The sequence below is a fragment of the Dendropsophus ebraccatus genome, chromosome 12, assembly GCF_027789765.1.
Source record: "Dendropsophus ebraccatus isolate aDenEbr1 chromosome 12, aDenEbr1.pat, whole genome shotgun sequence".
Taxonomy (NCBI): Eukaryota; Metazoa; Chordata; class Amphibia; order Anura; family Hylidae; genus Dendropsophus; species Dendropsophus ebraccatus.
The window spans coordinates 83215098-83238056 of NC_091465.1; the positions used below are offsets into that span (position 1 = coordinate 83215098).

Consider the following 22959-nt stretch of genomic DNA (forward strand, 5'->3'; position numbering starts at 1 on the left):
TGCTGTTCATTCGCCTGCACACGTCGCCGCTGTGATGTGGACACAAGGATATGTCTGTGATTGTGCTTAAAGGGACACTGATCAGATCTGTACATACTGTATGTTTATCCATACATTTAAGGATGATAAAGTTATCTTTTGTATTGAAGAATTGGTTTATTTGTACAAATTATTTATGCAATGGTTTTCAGTTCTCTTGTCTGGCCTAGGTTGCTAAAGACGTACACCTCCGTATAGCTGTCGCAACAGGACTAGCTAATTTACGTCTATTTAAAAATCTCCAGTCTTCCAGTACTTATCAGCTGCTGTATGTGCTGCAGTGGAAGATTTCCAGTCTGACACAGTGCTCTCTGCTGCCACCTCTGTCCATGTCAGGAACTGTCCAGAGCAGGAGAGGTTTTTTATGGAGATTTGCTACTGCTCTGGACAGTTCCTGACATGGACAGAGGTGGCAGCAGAGAGCACTGTCAGACTGGAGAGAATATGCCACTTCCTGCAGGACATACAGCAGCTGATAAGTACTGAAAGACTGGTGATTTTTAAATAGAAGTGAATTACAAATCTATTTGAACCAGTTGCTTTGGGGGGGGGGGGGGGGTAAATTGACAGAGTGCACCTTTTAAGTATTAAAGTGAATGTTCAAACCACATATTAAGCTTTTCATACAACCTTATGGTCGCTACTGTGCTGCTTCCGCTTGTGTGGTCTTGGCTCTGCCTCAGCACGTCACTGAGGGGAGGAGATAATTGGTCGCTAGGTCCGCCTCTGGTGCACCAAGCTACCTCATTTGCATATTTTGTAAACTGCACATTGTGGGCATCGGGCGGCAGATTGGAAAAACCAGCGGAATTCTCGCAGCATTGCTTATAAACAGCTGCTTATGTGGAGTGAACTGGTACATTTGTATTAGCCTTGTATAAATGACCAGCAGGGATAAAGTGACATGTCAGGGTTTGTATCGGGGTCTGGCATGAAGCGCACGCTCTGCCTCTTCATCTCTGTCTCACTGCGGAAGTAGCGGTGGATGTAATTATAATGGAAACCTATGGCGGTTACTGTCATCCCCTTCCTTCTAACGATGAGCGGGGGTCTCTGCACTCGGACCCCGACCAATACAAACCTGTGACATGTCAGAAGTTGGTATAAATGATCGGTATCTGAGAATTACGTGTAAACTGCTCATTGCTACATAGAACTCATTCGCTTCTATGGGCTCAAACGTAAGGAACCAAAATCCAGAGTATAGAGTAAAAACTTTTTGGGTTACAGCTTAATGCGGACCAGCAGCAAAACGTGCGTAATCCAGCCTATGGCCTGATCAGGACTCTGGGTATACCTAATCTCTATAGTCTTACAGTGCTAAGAGAGAATATTCTGTATGAATATATAGATGAAGCTCAAGAGCCCAGGGGGTGTCCCCAGCACAGCAAGAACCCAGGTCAATTCAGCCCTACGTGTCGTCTTCACCATCTTGGTACTTGCTTTCTACTGTGTTTGACTGACAGCTGCTAGATCAGGAGGACATGGGCTGGACTTGCTTGGGCTCTTGCCATGCTGGGGAACACCCCCTGGGCACTAGAGCCTCATTTACATATCAACAAGTCTTTAATTTCTGTATTCCCAGAATCCTTCACTGCAGACCTGTCTAGCCCTGGGCTGTTTCCTTATGGTAAAATACTGATGTAATATACAGAAGTGTGAATGAGGCTTTATATGAAGCAGCGCTGCAGCCCACAGGGATCTAAGGAGAAGGGGACAATGTAGCTGCTTGTAGTTGTATGATCACCAGCTTGGTACTGCGGTATAATGTCCTCCATGTGATACTATAGAAGGAGCAGTGTCTCTATAGACCTCTGTTGGCAGCAAGTAACCTGATGTCTCAGTGAAGCTGATATTGTTTTCATTGGTGTCTGCTCAGGTATATGGAGTAATTTCTCATTTCAACCGAGTGTAAAGTAATAATATAAGAAACCAATATATTCTATGGGAGAGAAGTCTGCCCTCCCCCAGCGGCACTGACATGTTACACTGCCCATAGAGGTCGATGGAGGGGAATTGTAAGGACACAGGCTCACTGGTTATGCTTTACATCGGGGCAGACAGCTCAGGCCAAAACTACAATTCCCTAAAGCTTTGGTTGGCCAGGAATAATGGAGGGTCTGACACCTGTACATGCTGCTGCTGCAAGATAGTGCTGGATGTGCCACTGTGATGTAAGGTAACAGGGAACTGACTATATGTGTGAGGTAATAAAGGAGGAGATGTAATGTATATGTATGATGGCCTCCTCACTCTGTACCTGTGGGGGGAGGGTTAGAGGGTATGGGATGTACATGGAGGTGTAGCTCAGCACACAGGGACCCTACCAGCAGAATAGTGAGTGCAGCTCTGGAGTATAATACAGGATGTAACTCAGGATCAGTAATGTATGTACACTGTGGCTTTACCAGCAGAATAGTGAGTGCAGCTCTGGAGCATAATACCGGATCAGTAATGTATGTGCACAGTGACCGCACCAGCAGAATAGTGAGTGCAGCTCTGGAGCATAATACCGGATCAGTAATGTATGTGCACAGTGACCGCACCAGCAGAATAGTGAGTGCTGCTCTGGAGCATAATACAGGATGTAACTCAGAATCACTAATGTCATGTATGTACACAGTGACCGCACCAGCAGAATAGTGAGTGCCGCTCTGGAGCATAATACAGGATGTAACTCAGAATCAGTAATGTCATGTATGTACACAGTGACCGCACCAGCAGAATAGTGAGTGCCGCTCTGGAGCATAATACAGGATGTAACTCAGAATCAGTAATGTCATGTATGTACACAGTGACCCCACCAGCAGAATAGTGAGTACAGCTCTGGAGTATAAGGGTGGGTTTATACTGAGGAAATCTCGTGGATAAACTCAGCGGAATTCCGCAGTATGGCCGTGCGCCTTTCCGCCGGCTCCATAGACGCCATTCCATGTGACAGCGGATTCCGCTATCCGCCGAAAGAAGTGACATGTCACTTATTTTGGCAGATAGCGGAATACTCCGGCCCATAGAATGGTGTCTGGTGTGGCGGAAAAGCGCGCGGCCATACTGCGGAATTCCGCCGAGTTTATCCACGAGATTTCCTCAGTATGAACCCACCCTAAGGGCGCCTTCACACCTACAGGATCCGCAGCAGATTTGATGCTGTATTCAGTTAATCAGCTGCGGATCCGGTAAGTGTGAACGTATCCTAATACAGGATGTAACCTCTTTTCCCACAGTGTGTGTTGGATCTCAGAGTGGTGGGAGCTTCTTACTTCTGCTCAGTGATGTGTAATAATATAGTATATAATACATGGACAACCACAAGGGTGAGACAATGCTGCGGATCTCTTCAGTTATGGGGTCCCTACCTCACAGGCTCTGCTGCGGATCTCATCAGAGTTATAGGGTACGTACCTCACAGGATCTGCTGCGCATCTCATCAGAGTTATGGGGTACGTACCTCACAGGATCTGCTGCGCATCTCATCAGAGTTATGGGGTACGTACCTCACAGGATCTGCTGCGCATCTCATCAGAGTTATGGGGTCCCTACCTCACAGGCTCTGCTGCGCATCTCATCAAGAGTTATGGGGTCCGTACCTCACAGGATCTGCTGCGGATCTCATCAGAGTTATGGGGTCCGTACCTCACAGGATCTGCTGCGGATCTCATCAGAGTTATAGGGTCCGTACCTCACAGGATCTGCTGCGGATCTCATCAGAGTTATAGGGTCCGTACCTCACAGGATCTGCTGCGCATCTCATCAGAGTTATGGGGTCCCTACCTCACAGGATCTGCTGCGCATCTCAGAGTTATGGGGTCCGTACCTCCCAGGATCTGCTGCGCATCTCAGAGTTATGGGGTCCGTACCTCACAGGATCTGCTGCGCATCTCATCAGAGTTATGGGGTCCCTACCTCACAGGCTCTGCTGCGCATCTCATCAGAGTTATGGGGTCCCTACCTCACAGGATCTGCTGCGGATCTCATCAGTTATGGGGTCCGTATCTCTCAGAATCTGCTGCGGATCTCAGAGTTATGGGGTCCGTACCTCAGGATCTGCTGCAGATACTGTCAGTTATGGGGTCCGTACCTCACAGGATCTGCTGCACATCTCATCAGAGTTATGGGGTCCGTACCTCACAGGATCTGCTGCGGATCTCATCAGAGTTATAGGGTCCGTACCTCACAGGATCTGCTGCGGATCTCATCAGAGTTATGGGGTCCGTACCTCACAGGATCTGCTGCGGATGTCATCAGTTATGGGGTCCGTACCTCACAGGATCTGCTGCAGATCTTATCAGATTTATGGGGTCCATACCTCACAGGATCTGCTGCGGATCTCATCAGAGTTGTGGGGTCCGTACCTCACAGGATCTGCTGCGGATCTTATCAGATTTATGGGGTCCGTACCTCACAGGATCTGCTGCGGATCTCATTAGAGTTGTGGGGTCCGTACCTCACAGGATCTGCTGCGGATCTCATCAGAGTTGTGGGGTCCGTACCTCACAGGATCTGCTGCGGATTCATCAGAGTTGTGGGGTCCGTACCTCACAGGATCTGCTGCGGATCTCATCAGTTATGGGGTCCGTACCTTACAGGATCTGCTGCGGATCTCATTAGAGTTGTGAGGACCGTACCTTACAGGATCTGCTGCGGATCTCATTAGAGTTGTGGGGTCCGTACCTCACAGGATCTGCTGCGGATCTCATTAGAGTTGTGGGGTCCGTACCTCACAGGATCTGCTGCGGATCTCATTAGAGTTGTGGGGTCCATACCTCACAGGATCTGCTGCGGATCTCATTAGAGTTGTGGGGTCCGTACCTTACAGGATCTGCTGCGGATCTCATTAGAGTTGTGGGGTCCGTACCTCACAGGATCTGCTGCGGATCTCATTAGAGTTGTGGGGTCCGTACCTCACAGGATCTGCTGCGGATCTCATTAGAGTTGTGGGGTCCATACCTCACAGGATCTGCTGCGGATCTCATTAGAGTTGTGGGGTCCGTACCTTACAGGATCTGCTGCGGATCTCATTAGAGTTGTGGGGTCCGTACCTCACAGGATCTGCTGCGGATCTCAGAGTTGTGGGGTCCATACTTCACAGGATCTGCTGCGGATCTCATTAGAGTTGTGGGGTCCGTACCTCACAGGATGCCCTTTCCAAGTCTTCCGCAGCTTATAGGAAAAGCTCAGCCTGAAGCCATGATCACTCCTTAAAATAACATGTTAGTTTACACAACGTATAGAATAACGGACGCCAAAGTGGTGTACATAACGTTAAAGGGATTATCCAGTGCTACAAAAACATGGCCACTTTCTTCCAGAGACAGCACCCATCTAGTCTTCAGGTCAGGTGCGGGTTTCAATTGAGCTCCATTCACTTCAATGGAACAAAGTTGCCAAACCTGGAGCCAAGAGCGGTGCTGTCTATGGAAGAAAAAGGCCATGTTTTTGTAGCGCTGAATAACCCCTTTAACTTCTCCATTCATGGACCTGCATTGAAGCTTCCCCCAGGGTTAGTTGTATTTTCTGTAATAGACCTAAAACTTTATATACTAAGCTTACTGTGCAGTATACATGGACGGGCTGATGACGCCTGTGGTAATTAGGAAACATAGGGAAGATTCTTGTGAGAAGAGCAGCAGCTGATCCATCTTGTCTGCCCTTATATATCTACCCTAAGATGGGATAACGCAGGACAACAGCCATGGCAAATGCGTATAGTGCATATGTTACAGATCTGACCCTATAATCAGTGCAGAGAGAAGGCTGGCTGCTCCACAATCTCATCTGAAGGCATGGTCTGCCACCTAGTGGTGAGAGATAGGAACAGCACATCATGTTTACTACACTCCTGAAGGAATGACAACAGGATGCCAGTCAGTGTTCCTAACCCAGGGCTTCTCCAGCTGTTACAAAACTACAACTCCCATGATGCTTTACCATCCAGGCATGATGGAAGTTATAGTTTTGCAACATGCGGAGGGCCTAAGTTTGACCCCCTGTGCTATACACAGATAATGGACTCTTGAGGTTCATCCCCTTCCCCTCCAAATAAAGCAGACACAGAGGTAAAGATAAAAGGTTTATATCACATCTCTCCCCAAAACGGTTCATCTGCATCAGTACAAAATACACAATGGCGGCCAGAAGGAGCCAAAATCATAACAATAAGACAGGCCCTCTGCTACAATCATCCGACGAGGCAGAACAGGGCATAACCAATAATAAGGGACTGGCAGGTGTACCGGCTCCAGGCCCTGCCCCATAGACAAGGTGGCAGAACCCTTATAGCAACTGCAGGAGGGTGTGACAGCGCCCCCTGCTGATCCACACAGGGCCAAGCTTGTCAATGCTCTAAAGGTGTCAGTGTAACCCCCGATCCTGGCAGATCTGCCCGTCCGTAGGAGTCTTCAGGGAGGGGCCGAGCTTATAGATGCCGGCAGCGTCTCCAGCAGCTTCTGGCAGCAGAGGGGCAGTAGGGATCAGTGGGAGTCTTTACATAGAAAAATAAAGTCTTAAAAAAGAAATCTTATGTAGGAAGATCATTTCTTCTGCTTAGGTGGCGGTCTGCAAGAGAAGAGACAATGAGATCAGTGCATGATGACAAAGAAATGCCCCCACCCCTAAACTGTAATACACCCACCTGTATATCCCAACCACCACCGCATGGTCCCTCTCATACGGCTCAAGCGTCAGCTGCTCCTGGGGCTTCATGTTTTCTTGCTGCATCTTCTTTACTTCTGAAGCAAATACGGCCTCAGGAGCCGCCGTGGAGTCAATGCAATTGGCCTGGAGGGAGACGACATAATGTGAGTATAATAGTAATTATATTCCTGTATATAGGGGGCAGTATTATAGTAGTTATACGCGAACTATAATATAATATAACTACTACATTATAGTAGTTATATTCCTGTATATAGGGGCAGTATTATAGTAGTTATATTCCTGTATATAGGAGCGGTATTATAGTAGTTATATTCCTGTATATAGGAGCAGTATTATGGTAGTTATATTCTTGTATATAGGAGCAGTATTATAGTAGTTATATTCTTGTATATAGGAGCAGTATTATGGTAGTTATATTCTTGTATATAGGAGCAGTATTATAGTAGTAATATTCCTGTATATAGGGGGCAGTATTATAGTAGTAATATTCCTGTATATAGGGGGCAGTATTATAGTAGTTATATTCCTGTATATAGGAGCAGTATTATAGTAGTTATATTCCTGTATATAGGAGCAGTATTATAGTAGTATATTCTTGTATATAGGGGGCAGTATTATAGTAGTTATATTCCTGTATATAGGAGCAGTATTATAGTAGTTATATTCCTGTATATAGGAGCAGTATTATAGTAGTAATATTCCTGTATATAGGGGGCAGTATTATAGTAGTTATATTCCTGTATATAGGAGCAGTATTATAGTAGTTATATTCCTGTATATATGGTATTATGGTAGTTATATATGTACCAACCTTAATAGAAATGACAAAATGACCGCCATTCTTCAGGAAGTTGTGGGCATTGAGGGCCACAATTCTTGTCTGATCAGGCTGCGCTACATCTGCGAAAATTACATCAACCATTCCTGGAAAGACAATTGTTCATTGGTTACCTGGATTATGCCAAGCGCCCCCATTCATAAGTCTCCCCTCCCTCCTAAGCAGCAGTCTGCATTCTGTGACTCTTACCTATTAACATGCGGTACTTGTGGGGGTGTCTGGCGTCCTCAATCACAGGGATGATGTTTGTACGTTTCTTGGCGACATTAATGAGATCGCGCCCAGACCTGTGAGAGAATTCAACTGCGTAGACCAGTCCTTCCTGCCAGATGCAAATGTAGAAGGGATTCATGAACTTATGGGATCCTGCCAGGCCAGATCTGCCATCCCTGTTACCTGCTCCCCCCTCCCTCCCTCATAAATTACATCACCCCCGGCTCAGACTGCACATTCACTTACCGGGCCGACCAAGTCAGACACGTGGGATACAGTTGTCCCAGAGGCAGCTCCAAGATACAGGACTTTGGATCCAGGTTTTATGTGAATTTGATCAATGCCACCCAAAATGGCTGCAGCCAGCTTCGATCTGAAGGGATTCCAGGCTCTGTATTCAATTTTTAATTCTCCGTCCTGAACACAAGAACAGTGAACATAAGATTTAGTCAGTGACCTATGAACTATGCTTAGACACATGTAAAGCCTCAGCGCTGAGACTAAGAACAGGGCAAATGTCTACAACCGCAGATGCTACCACTAGGTGGCAGAGCCGAACCCCAGAGCTCTCCATTAGGCTTATCAAAAGTATAGGAAATGTCCCGCCCACCCTAAAATCTGACAAACCTCCACAGAGATCCTCTTCTCTCCGTAGACAGACTCTCCAGGGACCAGGTTCTTGGTCACCAGGGCGTCCTCCTTGCCTCTGCAGATGAAGACTCCTGGACAGAACACAGACTATTCAGTAACACACACTCACAGTGGTCCCCCCCCCCTGAGGCCGGGAGCAGAAGCCCTCCTCACCTTCATGTCTGTGCGGCTCCACAATAACTTTCTTTCCTGCTCCAAAGCCGCCTCTTCCCCCGCGGCCTCCTCCTCTAAAGCCACCTGCAAAAAAAGAACCATCCATGAAGGACATTATCACTGACTCCTATGAACGGCCAACGTGCACGTCCGCCATGGACCCATCTATCGTACAAGACCTCACCTCTTCCTCTGCCGCGGTCACCAAATCCGCCTCTGCCACCTCCACGGTCACCAAATCCGCCTCTGCCACCTCCACGGTCACCAAATCCGCCTCTGCCACCACCGAATCCTCCTCTGCTACCGCCACGGTCTCCAAATCCTCCTCTGCCCCGACCACCTCTAAACCCACCGCGACCACCACGGTCACCGAATCCTCCTCCTCTGGGACTGAATCCTGCAAGAGAGAGATGGTAAGCAGACATTATGGCAATAGGGCATCTGCGGAGGGTCATACAGTGGAGACCAGGTTCCAGGAGTCCATATAATACATCAGGAGACTCCATATCTATCTGCAGCAGCAGCTCCTGAGCGAGCAGTCACCTTACACTGCAGACTATTAGGATCTGTTCACACCACAGGCTCCGGGGTCACAAGGATTGGCACCATTGTTCACTAGAGCTCGACACACATCACATGTAAATCCATATGGATGTACTGCCGACCGCCACAGATTCAGGTGCAGCAGCGTCAGTGCTGAGGTCAGTATCAAACCCTACATGTGTGAACAGGGTCTTATAGTGCAACGGATAATCTTGTTCTATCAGGCATCGTTCACACATGTCTGATAATCCAGAGTTACACCCGCCATAGGATCAAGTGAGACACTGTGCACAAGGTAGGGCCGGGAAGAGGAAATGGGGCCCTCCGGCTGTAGGCAAACTACAACTCCCATCAGGCCTGTACTGCCAAGGATCCATGATCCAATGTAATCACAGCAGAGGGGATCAGCACAGATCGCCGGGACCCCGGACAATATTGTGATCAGTTACCTGTTCATATACAGGATCCTTACATACTCACAGGGACGCCCCCCCCCCCCCCGCCATTCATACACACGGAGACCCCCAGAGAAGCCCCTCCATACAGAGAACCCCCCATTTATACAGTCACCCCCAGAGGACCCCCCCTCCTCCATACATAGGGAGCCCCCCAATCATACACAGACAGATCCCCCGCCATTCATACACACGGAGACCCCCAGAGAAGCCCCTCCATACACAAAGAACCCCCCATTTATACAGAGACCCCCAGAGGACCCCCCTCCATACATAGGGAGCCCCCCATTTATACAGAGACCCCCAGAGGACCCCCCCCCCTCCATACACAGAGAACCCCCCATTTATACACAGTCACCCCCAGAGGACCCCCCCCCTCCATACATAGGGAGCCCCCCAATCATACACAGACAGATCCCCCCGCCATTCATACACACGGAGACCCCCAGAGAAGCCCCTCCATACACAAAGAACCCCCCATTTATACAGAGACCCCCAGAGGACCCCCCTCCATACATAGGGAGCCCCCCATTTATACAGAGACCCCCAGAGGACCCCCCCCCCTCCATACACAGAGAACCCCCCATTTATACACAGTCACCCCCAGAGGACCCCCCCCCCCTCCATACATAGGGAGCCCCCCAATCATACGCAGACAGATCTCCCCCCCCATTTATACACAGTGACCCCCAGAGGGACGACCCCCCCAATCCCCCCTTCCATATATGGGCGAAGCTTACACACACACTGCCCGCCGGGTGATGGGAGTTCCTGTATGTAGGATCCCACATGGCGGATAGAGATGTAACACGGCCATGTGCTGCACTGCAGGAGGGACACAACTCCCATCATCCACCCGAGCAGCCTCCATTCTCAGACACATTCAGCATGCACCTCCTGTAGGATGTGACCCGGAGCGGCTACACCCGAGCACCCGCCCGGCACAGGACAGCCGCCCTCGCCGCCACATAACCCCGCACAGGCCCCGGTGTCTCCTATCACCTCACCCCCGCATCCTCCACCCCGGTCCCGGCCGCTCACCTGGCCTCATGTCTGCTGCTTCACCCGGAGCTCGATGTGCACACAACACGTGTCCGCCGCACGGAGGAAGTAATCTCCCGACAGCCTCCGCGATAAGAGGAAGAGGCGGGGACACACATGCGTCGTGGTAATCCCGCTACCGGAAGTGAGCGGCCGCCATGTCTGTTGTGGGCACTTCGGCCATTGCTGCAGAGTGTGGGCCAGTACTGGGGGAAGTCAGCGAGTTGTGTGGGGGAGATTACATACACCAGGTACATTGGGGATTATAGAGTTGTATCATTCCTCAATACAAACTGTAACTTTTACAACACAACATTTTCTTTTTCCAAATTAGGGTTTTACCTTTATGCGTAAAATAATGGGGGAAAAACGCAATTCAGGCATTGTATGAATATAGAGGGAGATTTATCAAACATGGTGTAAAGTGAAACTGGCTCAGTTGCCCCTAGCAACCAATCAGATTCCACCTTTCATTTTCCAAAGAGTCTGTGAGAAATGAAAGGTGGAATCTGATTGGTTGCTAGGGGCAACTGAGCCAGTCTCACTTTACACCATGTTTGATAAATCTCCTCCATAATTTTTATGTCTTAAATTATCCCCTGCCCCCATTCACCCTACCAGATTTATTAAGGGACGCCTCTTAGGTATTTACGACAGGACCTTTGTCTGCTGAACGGCAGGCGCAAAAATCTACACCTCCTCCTGAGGGGGAAATCAGGAGGGGGAGGAGGCCATAAGCCCCCGGCCCACCCATCAGATGAGCGGGCCGCACGCCACAGAGAAGGGGCGGATTTTTCCATGGCGTACACCGGGGGCATTTGATAATTGTGCCACATTGAGTACAAATAAAAATCTGCAGCAAAACACTTCAGTGCTGCGGTGACATTTAAATGCTTCATAATTAGTAAAACTTACAGTCTCAGGCTATGTTTACACTAGGGATCTGTGCAGCTGTATTTTTTATGCGGCTGGAAATGTGCGGCTGAAACTACGGCCGTGGGAAAAAATAGACATGCGGCTGAAAGCATACGGTCATTTACTTGGAAATCTGGTTCAACTAAAAATAACAAATAAAATCTTAAGAAAGTGATGCAAACACCTCTGGATGCATCTAGGAAAGCAGGGAAACAGTTTACAGGAATTGCTATTACCGGGGTTTGCGATCCTCTGCACTAATGCCGATGCCTCTCATGGTTAATATATTAAATTAATAAAACACATTTTCTTTGTAATAAAGTCCCTTTCATTGTTCAATAATTTAATTCTAACGAATCCATCATTGTGCAATTAAATATACTGTTAAAATAAATATATATATAAATAAATGTATATTTATATATATAATTATTTTTTGACAGTATATTTAATTGCACAATAATGGATTCGTTTAAATTAAATTATTGAACAACGAAACTGATTTTATTACAACGAAAATGTGTTTTATTAATTAAATATTAATTAGTACAGGAAGCTCCAGTAAGCCGTTAATTCATATTGCCGGCAATAGAGCATTCTGTACTAATCATCACTTTACTTTAATGAAAACATCAAATGTTTCTTCTAATTATGTTATCACAACAGCATTATTAGAAGAAACATTTAGAATTATATGTGCGCTCAGCTGATTGGCTGATCGGCTGAGCGCACATATAATGAGCCGGTCCGCAGTACAGTGACTTCATTGTGCTGCGGACCCGCTAATTATATGTGCGCTCAGCCGATCAGCCAATCAGCTGAGCGCACATATAATTCTAAATGTTTCTTCTAATAATGCTATTGTGATAACATAATTAGAAGAAACATTTGATGTTTTAATTAAAGTAAAGTGATGATTAGTACAGAAAGCTCTATTGCCGGCAATATGAATTAACGGCTTATGGAGCTTCCTGTACTAATTAATATTTAATTAATAAAACACATTTTCGTTGTAATAAAATCAGTTTCGTTGTTCAATAATTTAATTTAAACGAATCCATTATTGTGCAATTAAATATACTGTCAAAAAATAAATATATATATGAATATACATTTATTTATATATCTATTTATTTTAACAGTATATTTAATTGCACAATGATGGATTCGTTAGAATTAAATTATTGAACAACGAAAGGGACTTTATTACAAAGAAAATGTGTTTTATTAATTTAATATATTAACTATTAGAGGCATCGGCATTATTGCCGGCTATTTTTGAACTACTCCGTACGGACCGCCTGTCAATCCACGGCCGTGAATTTGCACATTTTCAGCCGCAAACAATGGTCTTGTTCATTTTTTACGGGTCCGTTACGATAGGGCCATAGGTTCATACATAGTGTGCACTGTGTAGCCGTATATCGTATACTTTCCAGAGTACGCATGAACCAGAAAAATCCGGCCGATGATTTACCGCCCGCAATACAGCCGCACAGATACATAGTGTGAACCTAGCCTCAGTCATCATAGAAAACTTCTGACATGTCCTAGATCATCAGAAAAAGTGGTGAGAGGAAGTTTCTGCAGTGCGTTCGCTCCCTGCTCTGTATCAGCATCATCAGTCAGGCTCCATAGACTTACATTGTGAGCCCGACTGATCGGGAGAGGACCGCATTGCAGAGCGGTCCTCTCCCGGCTCGTTCTCACAAACAGTATGGATCTGAACCCACCCGGACCAATCAAAACTGTTGACATGTCTCTATGACATCTGATAGCGTAGATTCAGCAGCATCCAGAAAATCTTCAAAAAAGCTTTATTGTTTTTCCAGGTACAAGCAACGTTTCAACCACACTCTGGTCTGGTTTGTACCTGGATAAACAATAAAGCTTTTTTAAAGATTTCCTGGATGCTGCTGACTACAGATGAGTGAATTGCTCATCTTAACGAAGCAAAGTGCTTCATTTGATCAGTGCTCCACAGACCAATCCGTGATCCGTGATGAAGGTGTCCGTGTACACTGAAATGCATAGGATAACTTCTGGCTTGCACTAGGATCCACACCTAAGGAGAGTGACGTCACTCAGGATCCCACTTTTTTGCCACAGAAAACTGGACTGTGTGAATTTATGTGCAGTGCTAGCGGCCGGAGCATCTGCCGAGTTCAGAAGATTTCTTCCCATTGATTAACTTCTCTACACTGCTTAAAAGCTAGATGTGGACTTCGGCTGAACTCCTTTGATATCGGCATTTGGGCAAGTGACATATTCACCTTTCCAGCTGGTTTTCTATACAGGTATTTGTCACCTATATAATCCTCCTTATTCTGACTGACCCACTATTTATCTGCGCTGGGTGTATCTATAGGTTTAGAGAATACAGTGTGCTGTGTGGTGTTACAGGTAGAGAATACAGTGTGCTGTGTGGTGTTACAGGTAGAGAATACAGCGTGCTGTGTGGTGTTACAGGTAGAGAATACAGTGTGCTATGTGGTGTTACAGGTAGAGAATACAGTGTGCTGTGTGGTGTTACAGGTAGAGAATACAGTGCTGTGTGGTGTTACAGGTAGAGAATACAGTGTGCTGTGTGGTGTTACAGGTAGAGAATACAGCCTGCTGTGTGGTGTTACAGGTAGAGAATACAGCGTGCTGTGTGGTGTTACAGGTAGTAACTGTGTGCTGTGTGGGTGGGACCACAATGAAATTGTAAAGTAATGCAAATAATTCAGTAACACAAACTGCAATGTGTGAACACAGCCTAGATGTTTTGCAATAGATTTGGGCAGGGAATGGGCAGTGTGGAGGACTGTGATGAACAGCTGAGGGAAAGCATTGCATTCTGGAACCAGTACTGCATTCTGGGAACTGCTCAACCAGGTAGTACAGGAACACAATACAGAACAAAACCCCCCAAACCCAGTTTCAAAACTGGTATAGATAGGTAAGTAATGCTACATGCTTCTGTAGTTTCATTTTTTTAACCTCTACCTGGAGTTCCCCTTTAACTACCTAATATTAAGACTCCCGGTATGTAGTATTCCTCATGTAGGACCCCCCACACCACCAAGTATGGAGTATCCCCCAATGTAGCAGGTAATCCCCCTGTCACTTACACCCCCCTCTAAGTAGATAGCATCCCCAATGCTAAGCATAACTCTTTTTAGCATCCCCTCCCCCCCCCCCCCAATAGATAGAAAACACCAAATTTGGCATTTTTCTAGTTAGTTAGCACCCCCCATGTTAGGCATAAAACTTCCAACCCACCCCTAGGGTGACACACCCCCTGTGTAAAAATAAGACAAAAAAACACATACTCACCTGGCTTGTACCTCTGTCCTCTGGCATCTTTTTCCTCTCCCTGTTTTGCAAAGCACAGCGGAACGCTGAGGGGAGGTAGCCTGTGACTACAAGAGAGATTGGCGCAGCGGGGAGCCAATAGCTACTCACTGTGTCAATCTGTGCCATCCGCAGCTCAGAGATACCTAACGGGCAGCTGGCAGCAATGAGCTAGACTTCCCTTTAAGCTGCACAGCCACATGCCACGCAGCTAAAAGGGAACTCTGGTCTCTTTGACAACAAAAGTTTTCTTTCCGTGACAGGTACACAGGAGAACATTGGAGAAAAAAAAACGATAACAGTAAATCTAGGCCTATATGGAAATTTATTTACAAAAACAATGGATTAGAAAGGTGATGTTATGGCCAGTGGCCTTGTTCTATCTGCATGGCCACATACTGGCAGAAGCAGATACCATTTACTAAATGCCCAGGAGGTCGGGGGTCACCGCACGTAAAGTTTTTCTTGGCCAGACAGGTAGCGTAATCCGATGAATGTCTGATCATGGCTTTTTTCCACATACATTTCGCCTCTTCAGTATCAGACCCGGAGGCCATATGGAACATGTCTTTACATTCTTTTAAAGAGACAAAAACAAAGACCAAACTGGACTTAGAAGCACAACCAGCGAGGACTGAGGTTTCAGCCAGAAGTAGATTGGCTTCTCCAGTTTTTGTGCTCATGTTCTGGGCAATGTTTTCAGACCTATGCTTTTCTAAGTACTCCAGTTTATATATTGCATAACTTATTAGAATAAAAGCTATTGGTAAATGCAGAAAATACATCCAAGATGAGGTAAAAAGTGATATTATAAAAAGAGCCAGGAGCAATGTAAACATGAACACTATGTAAATTACGAGAAAAGCTTTTTCCCAGTTAGACATTAGAATGTCAGTATAAGGTGGGGTGTCATTGATCAGGTGGATGGCTTTCTTGTATATTTCTGGGTCTTTCACAACGGCTTTGAGAGAGTCCGGCACACAAGTGTCAGAGAACGCTCCATTGCTAGCTTCTTGATTATTTTCATTTATTGAAGACAGAGATAGCAGATGTTTCCCGCCATATAGTATAGAGGATTGGAAGTGAACCAAGACGTCTTCGGTTTCCTTAGCATTACTCCTCAGTAGCCTGTTGCACAGTTTCTCAAAGAACTGCTCGTCCTCAGCTTCTAAGTAAGTTAGATGGCTGAGATATAGCGGCATCGGGCACGGCCTTAGCATGACGGGGACTATGGCTTTATGTGATGTACAGTCCTGGAACATGGAGAGATTGGCTTCAAAGAGGCACCACCGACTGTGCACAAAGTCCGGGCTCAGCACCATCACAATCTTCTGGCTTTTCTGGATGCACTCGGTCATGTTTTCTATGATCGTCTTTCCTGGAGTAAAGTCCCGATTATGAAAACAGATTTTAATGTCTGGAAATGACGCCTCCATTTTACGGATAAGCTGCTCCACCCATTTAGAGTCAGCTCCGCTGAAGCTTATGAACACATGGTACATGTCACCCCCGGTGAGCTTAGGGACCGAGAAGAAACCAGATTCAGATGAGCTCGCTGAATCTCCATTTTCTGAATTTTGAGAATTTTCCATCCCAATGTCCCTGTATGCCTGAGAAGATGAAGCCGAAAAAAACAACATTAGACCTGTTTTTTCCCAAATCTTTTAGCTTTTTAGACACAAATGGAAACACAGCAGAAGAGTTGCAAATATAGTGGCACCGTCGGCACTCATCCATAACTTTTTTTTCCACAAATTACAGTGCAAACAGGTAGAAAGGAGTGACAGTAGTATGCGATTCTATAAAATAATCAAACAATAACCATCAGTAAGGAAGTAGAAGATCATGAGGAGTAGCGACCTAGAAAATATATAAAATATATACATAACATAGTGTCTGTAATACAATAAGCGTGGATGATGAACAGAACTGGATAAAGTGGATATACAGTAAGTAACTTGTAAAAGGACTAACTATACACTCTCATTTGTCCAGATTGTATCCTGTTACGTTAATCTGAAACACTGTCTAGTGACATCTTCACATTTTTCTCTTTTCTCTCTGTATATATATAGATTTTAATGGCACATCATCTGGCCTATGGGTCATGATACTAGGTGGTGCCACCATGTTGGATTGCTATGGTTGGCCACATGAATGAGGGTCATCTGGTCTGTGAGCCAAAGGGCTAGATGCAGGTACTGATATGGACACACCGCATGGGAGGAATCATGGGTGGTAATAAAAAGATGGAGGTGTGGTGCTGATCGGGGATAGTATGGATAATCCAAGAGAGCCATCATATGGAGCGTTGTATGCCTGTTTGGAAAACAAATAGCCTGGAAACAAACTTGTCTTACAGGAAAAGGAGGAGACACTGAAGGTGGTAGAAGTCATTGAGGACTTGAGGTCAGAAACTGTGGAGACCTGTGCCCAAGTTTCTGAAGGTTAGAAATTTCACAGCTTTTAATATGTCATGGAGAAGACAGTGAGCTTAGAAAGTTATTGCTACTAAACTGTAGCTAGGTTGGCTATGGAACGGGTGGCTTATGTTGTTCTCTGTTAGTCCAGGAATGGTAAGCTCTTAAAAGTCTGTTGGCCATGTGGACATAAAATCAGCCCAGTATGAGCAACCAGTAGAGGGCAGGTGGTGGTGAGCTCAACTCGGTAAGGTCTGTTTTCTCTGAGGGCCTAAAGTGTGGCAAGTGAGTGAGGCCTAAAGGTTGGCTTAGTGGGGTCAAGCCTGACAGTAGGTGAAGCCCTAAGTACAGTAAAGTGGTGGGAGTCATCACATTGGGAGATCTTGAAGTAGGTGAGAGAAGTGGTCTAGTCGTCCCAGTGGTGAGACATAGCCTACTAAATGGTATCTTGATTGGAGAAAAGGAATGATGATTGACCTTAGAGAGATCAACCAAAACACCGCAGAGATACCACTACATATTTTTTCAACGTCAATGAATCTAGAAAAGTAGGCCCCTGGGAAGACAAATATGCAAAAATACTGCAGAGACCCCATCAAACAACAACAAGCCAAGGAGGGTTTCCAGTCAAGGAAACCACCTGTCAACAAACCACAGGCAAGCATGACATGACCTAGGAGATACCCAAGCATCTTTGCCCCTCATCCTTGTGAAGAAAGATTCTGGCTAGTGTAGTGGGAGCAAAGCCTAGTAAGTACATTCAAAGGAAAGATGGTTGACCTAACGTCAACCAACTTTTCTTTAAATGATCTTACTAGGCTTGGATTCCAGCCAGGGAAAAGGGGTGGCGGACAAGTATGTTGCTCTTAATAACTGTGTCCTACTGTGTACAGTTCTGGGCTCCAGTGTACAGGAAAGCTATAGAGGAGTTGGAGAGGGTACAGTGACAACCAGAGTAATAGATATATTGGGAACACTACAATAACCAGAAAGATTATCAGAATTAGGGATATTTAGCTTAGAAAAAAGGTGGTGGAGGGGCGACCTAACAACTATGTATATTGTATCAGGGGGAAGTTGTTGCAAATAGTAACCAAGAGACTCATTATTTTTGTGGGAATTTTTTGGGCAGTTCGGGGGGCTGCTATCTTCATGTCTATGGTGGGTCTGTACCTTGCTGTTGCGGTGAGCTGTTGCATTTTTCTGTGTTTTTGTGTGTTTGCAATTTCAGCCATAGCAACATGCTCCTGCCTAGTGTGAACAGTGTTCTAGGGGAGCTGACCGATTTTTTTTTATTTTTTCTGTGTTCCAGTTGGGGGGTGGCTGCCTCTGTTTGGTCGTGCACTCCATCCATCTCACCCAAGTGGTGCAATTATTTTTGCAGGCATAAGACGGATCTTGCATGCCCAGAGCATAGGCGTATTACACGCCATGGAGAGGCCATAGTACAGTGTAGGATCTGCCTCGATATGAGTCCACCTTATCGTAGTGAGGCAGTTTACGCTGTTTGCAAATAGTAACCAAGAGACTCATTATTTTTGTGGGAATTTTTTTGGGCAGTTGGGGGGGGGCTGCTTTTAACTATTTTCATGTCTGTAGTGGGTCTGTATCTTGCTGTTGCGGTGAGCTGTTGCATTTTTCTGTGTTTTTGTGTGTTTGCAATTTCAGCCATAGCAACGTGCTCCTGCCTAGTGTGAATGGTGTTCTAGGAAAGCTGACCAAATTTGTCTTTTTTTTTTCTTTTTCATTTTTTCATTTTTTTCTTTTTTTCTGTATACCCAGGACTGTGTCTATAACAAGGGGACATTTCCTAAAAATCTACACCAACACTGAAGGAGATTCTTTACTGTAAGAACAGTGAGACTATAGAGACACGGTCGCAGTCACGATGGATACATTTCTGGAGTGTAATTATATTACAGGTTGTGGTCTCTAGATTCTAGAGAAGGGTTGTTGGTCCAGAGATTTATGGCCCTATTCCACGGGTTGTTTTAGAGGAGCAAACGAGCGCTATTAGCGCTCGTTTGCTCCTCGTTCGCCGCTCGCTGCCGCCGCTATTCAACGCGGCTGCAGCGAGCGGGTGAGTGCGGGAGGGGCGGCGGGGAGCTGCGGGGGGGCTGCTCAGAGGATCGCTGATCGTCCGGGCAGCCCATAGGATATAGCAGTGATAATCGTCTGGTGGAATAGGGCCCTAATGCCCCTATTCCACGAGTCGTTTGGAGGAGCAAACGAGCACTATTAGCGCTCGTTTGCTCCTCGTTCCCCGCTCGCTGCCGCCGCTATTCAACGCGGCTTCAGCGAGCGGGTGAGTGCGGGAGGGGGCGGCGGGGAGCTGCCCGGGGGATCGCTGATCGCCCGGGCAGCCCATAGGATATAGCAGCATCTGCTGCCGATGCTCCTATTCAACGGAGCGACGGCAGCAGATCGCTGCTATATCAGTCGCTTGTTTTTCAACATGTTGAAAAACAAGCGACTGCAACGATCAGCCGACATGAACGATGTCGGCTGATCGTTGCACTCTATTCCACGGAACGATTATCGTCCGTAGCGGTCGATATTGTCCGAAAACGAACGATAATCGTTCCGTGGAATAGGGCCATTACTCTGATGACAGATTTGGAGTCAGGAAGGTGTTTTTGCCTTCCTCTGGATCATCATGATAGTTTCTCACTGACAGAGGAAACAGAAGGTAGTAGGATCCAGAAAAGCAATTCTGAGCAAAATCATAAAAAAAAATAAAAAAAACATGAAACAGAAACATGCAACAAGATAAAGGGCAGCAATCTCAAATTCTAAAACAAGGATTACATGAAGAGGAACCAAACAACCTGTGCAACTAGGAACTAGGCTAGGACAAGGGAGATACGGAATACAGATGAAAAGAGTTTATGCTATAATCCGCACAGAACTGCAGAAGACAGGGATTTTTAATGAGGCTAACCATTCAGAAACACCTCCCTAAACACTCCAAGTCAGGCAGGCAAGATTAGCTGATCCAGAGTAATGGATCAACCCTGAGATATTTGTACAACCGACCAAAACAAATAGAAGAAAAGAAAACAGCAGGAAGATCCTGGCTTTTCATAACTGTAAAACATGGATATTATTTTATCAAGCATCGTACAGTGTTTCATCCTACATAACAGAACAGTTTTCTTCTATTGGTGATTACAGCTCTGAGGTACATCACATACATATAAGTAGGAATGTCCCATAATAACTGGTGTCAGTGCCGATGTCGCTTGCTGTTTTTGGGTCCCTTAAAGTTTTGATAAAAATGAAAACCAAAACCGTAACAGAACTACGGCAATCAAAACCTTTATATGAGATTATTTATTATATCTCTAGGATATGCCATCACTATCTGATAATCCTCAGTGCCACCGTGCAGCCACCAAGAGAAGCTAAGAAGCCTATCCCCGTATACCATCTACTCTACCAGGGTATGGCAGCCCCGAAGTGTGCAGTGCTCCAGCAGCTCATCTTACAACCAAGGACTAATACAGCAATACACAACAATAATAAATATATACAATCCCTCAATCATCGGGTCAGAACAAAACTTTCCGAGCGATTTTATATCTTCCTTTGAAATGCAACATGTTGGGTCATGTAGGATCATTGCAGAACAACACGTACCTGGTTATTGTAGATTTATATAAAATCAGATCTCTGTGAGCCGTAACATCCAGAGGGGGAAAAGAGGAAATTAAAGTGTGAGGCACTTCCGGAATGTTTCTGCTGACTTTTAGTTTCATTTCAATAGAAATAGTGAATCGTTTTATGCGGAAGTGGGTATAAATTTATGCTCAGGTTGGCATTAGGGACTTAATGTATTTTTTACATTATTTTTAACCAAAAATCAGGAGTTAACTTCTCCAGCCTTGTAATGTTTTAAACAAACCTGATCTAACACTTTAATTATTTGTACCAAAAAATGCAATGACATAGAAGAAGGTTTGGTAGGTAAGGATAGTGACATAGGAGAAGTGCAGTGTCCCAGAACAGGCCCTTTGGTCTGCTGTTCTATCTTCACACCCCCTGCAGTATTCAGGTCTGCTATTTCATTCATTTCTTGCATGCATATTCAGTTCTCAGTGCCTAAGGGTATTATGTCGCCCCCAGTGTTCAAGTATGGTACTTCTCATGTATATTTCACTGTATATGCCTAATGGTGTGATGATGCAATGGCTGGATGTCACGTGACTGCCCCTGCTTCCATGGTAACTCCAATGGCCATCAAGCTTTGGCTGAGGATACCATGTGACTTCCTGCTGTACCTCTTGTCTTGTTCTCCACCTTCAAGGGACAAGTTCTGTGTCTGTTCTCTCTCCCTGCTAAGAGAGAGACCTGCGTGTGCTCTGCTGCTCCAGTCCACTGGCTGTGTTCCTGTCTCAAGTCTCAAGATTCTCATCTGGTTGTCGATTCTTTAGTCATTCCTCTCATTATCTTCTCTAATCATCAACAGCAAGTATTTCATTCAAGTCTCATTCCACCCAGCATCTCAACTTCAGCTTCACTACTACTCCCATCATTCAGCACGCTACTCTCACAGCCTATTGCAGCATCACCCATTACTCTGCTTTATTCAAGATTGCCTTATTCCCGGTTGCATCCGGAGAGACTGTTGCTACTAGTTACCACCGTTATAATAAATATACAACTACAGTTGTTTCTGAACCTTGGCATTGGTGTGATAATTGGTGCCCTGACTAAGGACAACCAAGAATCGCATGCCCAGTATCCCCGCATGGTCAGGAGCCCGGTTTCCAGCTGTGATCCCTCGTGCCTAAACCGTGACAACCATCTAGCTTGCAGCTGCCCCGGTTCCTACCCGCAACAACACCCTCTCAGCGGAGTGGCCCCTAGGGGCCCGGGCATCGCAGAGGGGTTGGTAGGTAAGGATAGTAACATGGGAGAAGGTTTGGTAGGTAAGGATAGTGACATAGGAGAAGATTTGGTAGGTAAGGATACTGATATAGGAGAAGGTTTGGTAGGTAAGGATAGTGACATAGGAGAAGGTTTGGTAGGTAAGGATAGTGACATCGGAGAAAGGTTGGTAGATAAGGATAGTGACATAGGAGAAGGTTTGGTAGGTAAGTATAGTGACATAGGAGAAGGGTTGGTAGGTAAGGATAGTGACAGGAGAAGGTTTGGTAGGTAAGGATAGTGACATAGAAAAAGGTTTGGTAGGTAAGGATAGTGACAGGAGAAGGTTTGGTAGGTAAGGATAGTGACATAGGAGAAGGGTTGGTAGGTAAGGATAGTGACATAGGAGAAGGGTTGGTAGGTAAGGATAGTGACAGGAGAAGGTTTGGTAGGTAAGGTTTGTCTGTTTGCTGATGATACAATAAGCAATAGGGTTGATATTTCTGGAGGTGTCAGTGATTATGGAGAATGATTTAGCTTTACTAGATAAGTGGTCCAAACAATGGAAAGTGCAGTTCAATGTTTCCAAATTCAAAATAATGCACTTGGGGTGGAGGAATCCTGTATCCAAGTAATATATCGGCAGTTCTGTGTTAGAAAAGACTTCAGAGGAGAAGGATTTAGGGGTAATGATTTCTGTGGGCTGTATATATATAATGGTATGCTGGGCTGCACATATATATAATGGTATGCTGGGCTGTATATATATAATGGTATGCTGGGCTGTATATATATAATGGTATGCTGGGCAGTATATATATATATAATG

General features: G+C 45.7%; 2 protein-coding genes across 2 annotated transcripts; both read right to left on the reverse strand.

Annotated features, from left to right (window-relative positions):
* Positions 1-6096: 6096 nt before the first annotated feature.
* Positions 6097-10615, reverse strand: FBL (fibrillarin). Its single transcript, XM_069947674.1, has 9 exons — positions 10591-10615; positions 8736-8948; positions 8552-8635; positions 8375-8469; positions 7994-8164; positions 7724-7856; positions 7508-7620; positions 6671-6816; positions 6097-6594 (listed from the first exon to the last, which is right to left on the reverse strand). Exons 1-9 carry the CDS (start codon positions 10598-10600, stop codon positions 6570-6572), a joined length of 990 nt encoding a protein of 329 aa, XP_069803775.1. The 5' UTR covers positions 10601-10615; the 3' UTR covers positions 6097-6569.
* Positions 10616-15166: 4551 nt separating this feature from the next.
* Positions 15167-20966, reverse strand: LOC138769295 (uncharacterized). Its single transcript, XM_069947673.1, has 2 exons — positions 20901-20966; positions 15167-16451 (listed from the first exon to the last, which is right to left on the reverse strand). The coding sequence occupies exon 2, from the start codon at positions 16431-16433 to the stop codon at positions 15201-15203; it is 1233 nt and encodes a 410-aa protein (XP_069803774.1). The 5' UTR covers positions 16434-16451; positions 20901-20966; the 3' UTR covers positions 15167-15200.
* Between the last annotated feature and the right edge of the window lie 1993 nt (positions 20967-22959).

Bases quoted from the DNA above. Each gene is read 5' to 3' on its own strand.
- FBL (XM_069947674.1), bottom strand. The intron at 7,857-7,993 runs GTAAGTGAATGT...TGCATCTGGCAG, and splicing joins TGTCTGACTTGGTCGGCCCG to GAAGGACTGGTCTACGCAGT. The intron at 7,621-7,723 runs GTAAGAGTCACA...TTGTCTTTCCAG, and splicing joins CAAGTACCGCATGTTAATAG to GAATGGTTGATGTAATTTTC.
- LOC138769295 (XM_069947673.1), bottom strand. From the start codon at position 16,433: ATGGAAAATTCTCAAAATTCAGAAAATGGAGATTCAGCGAGCTCATCT.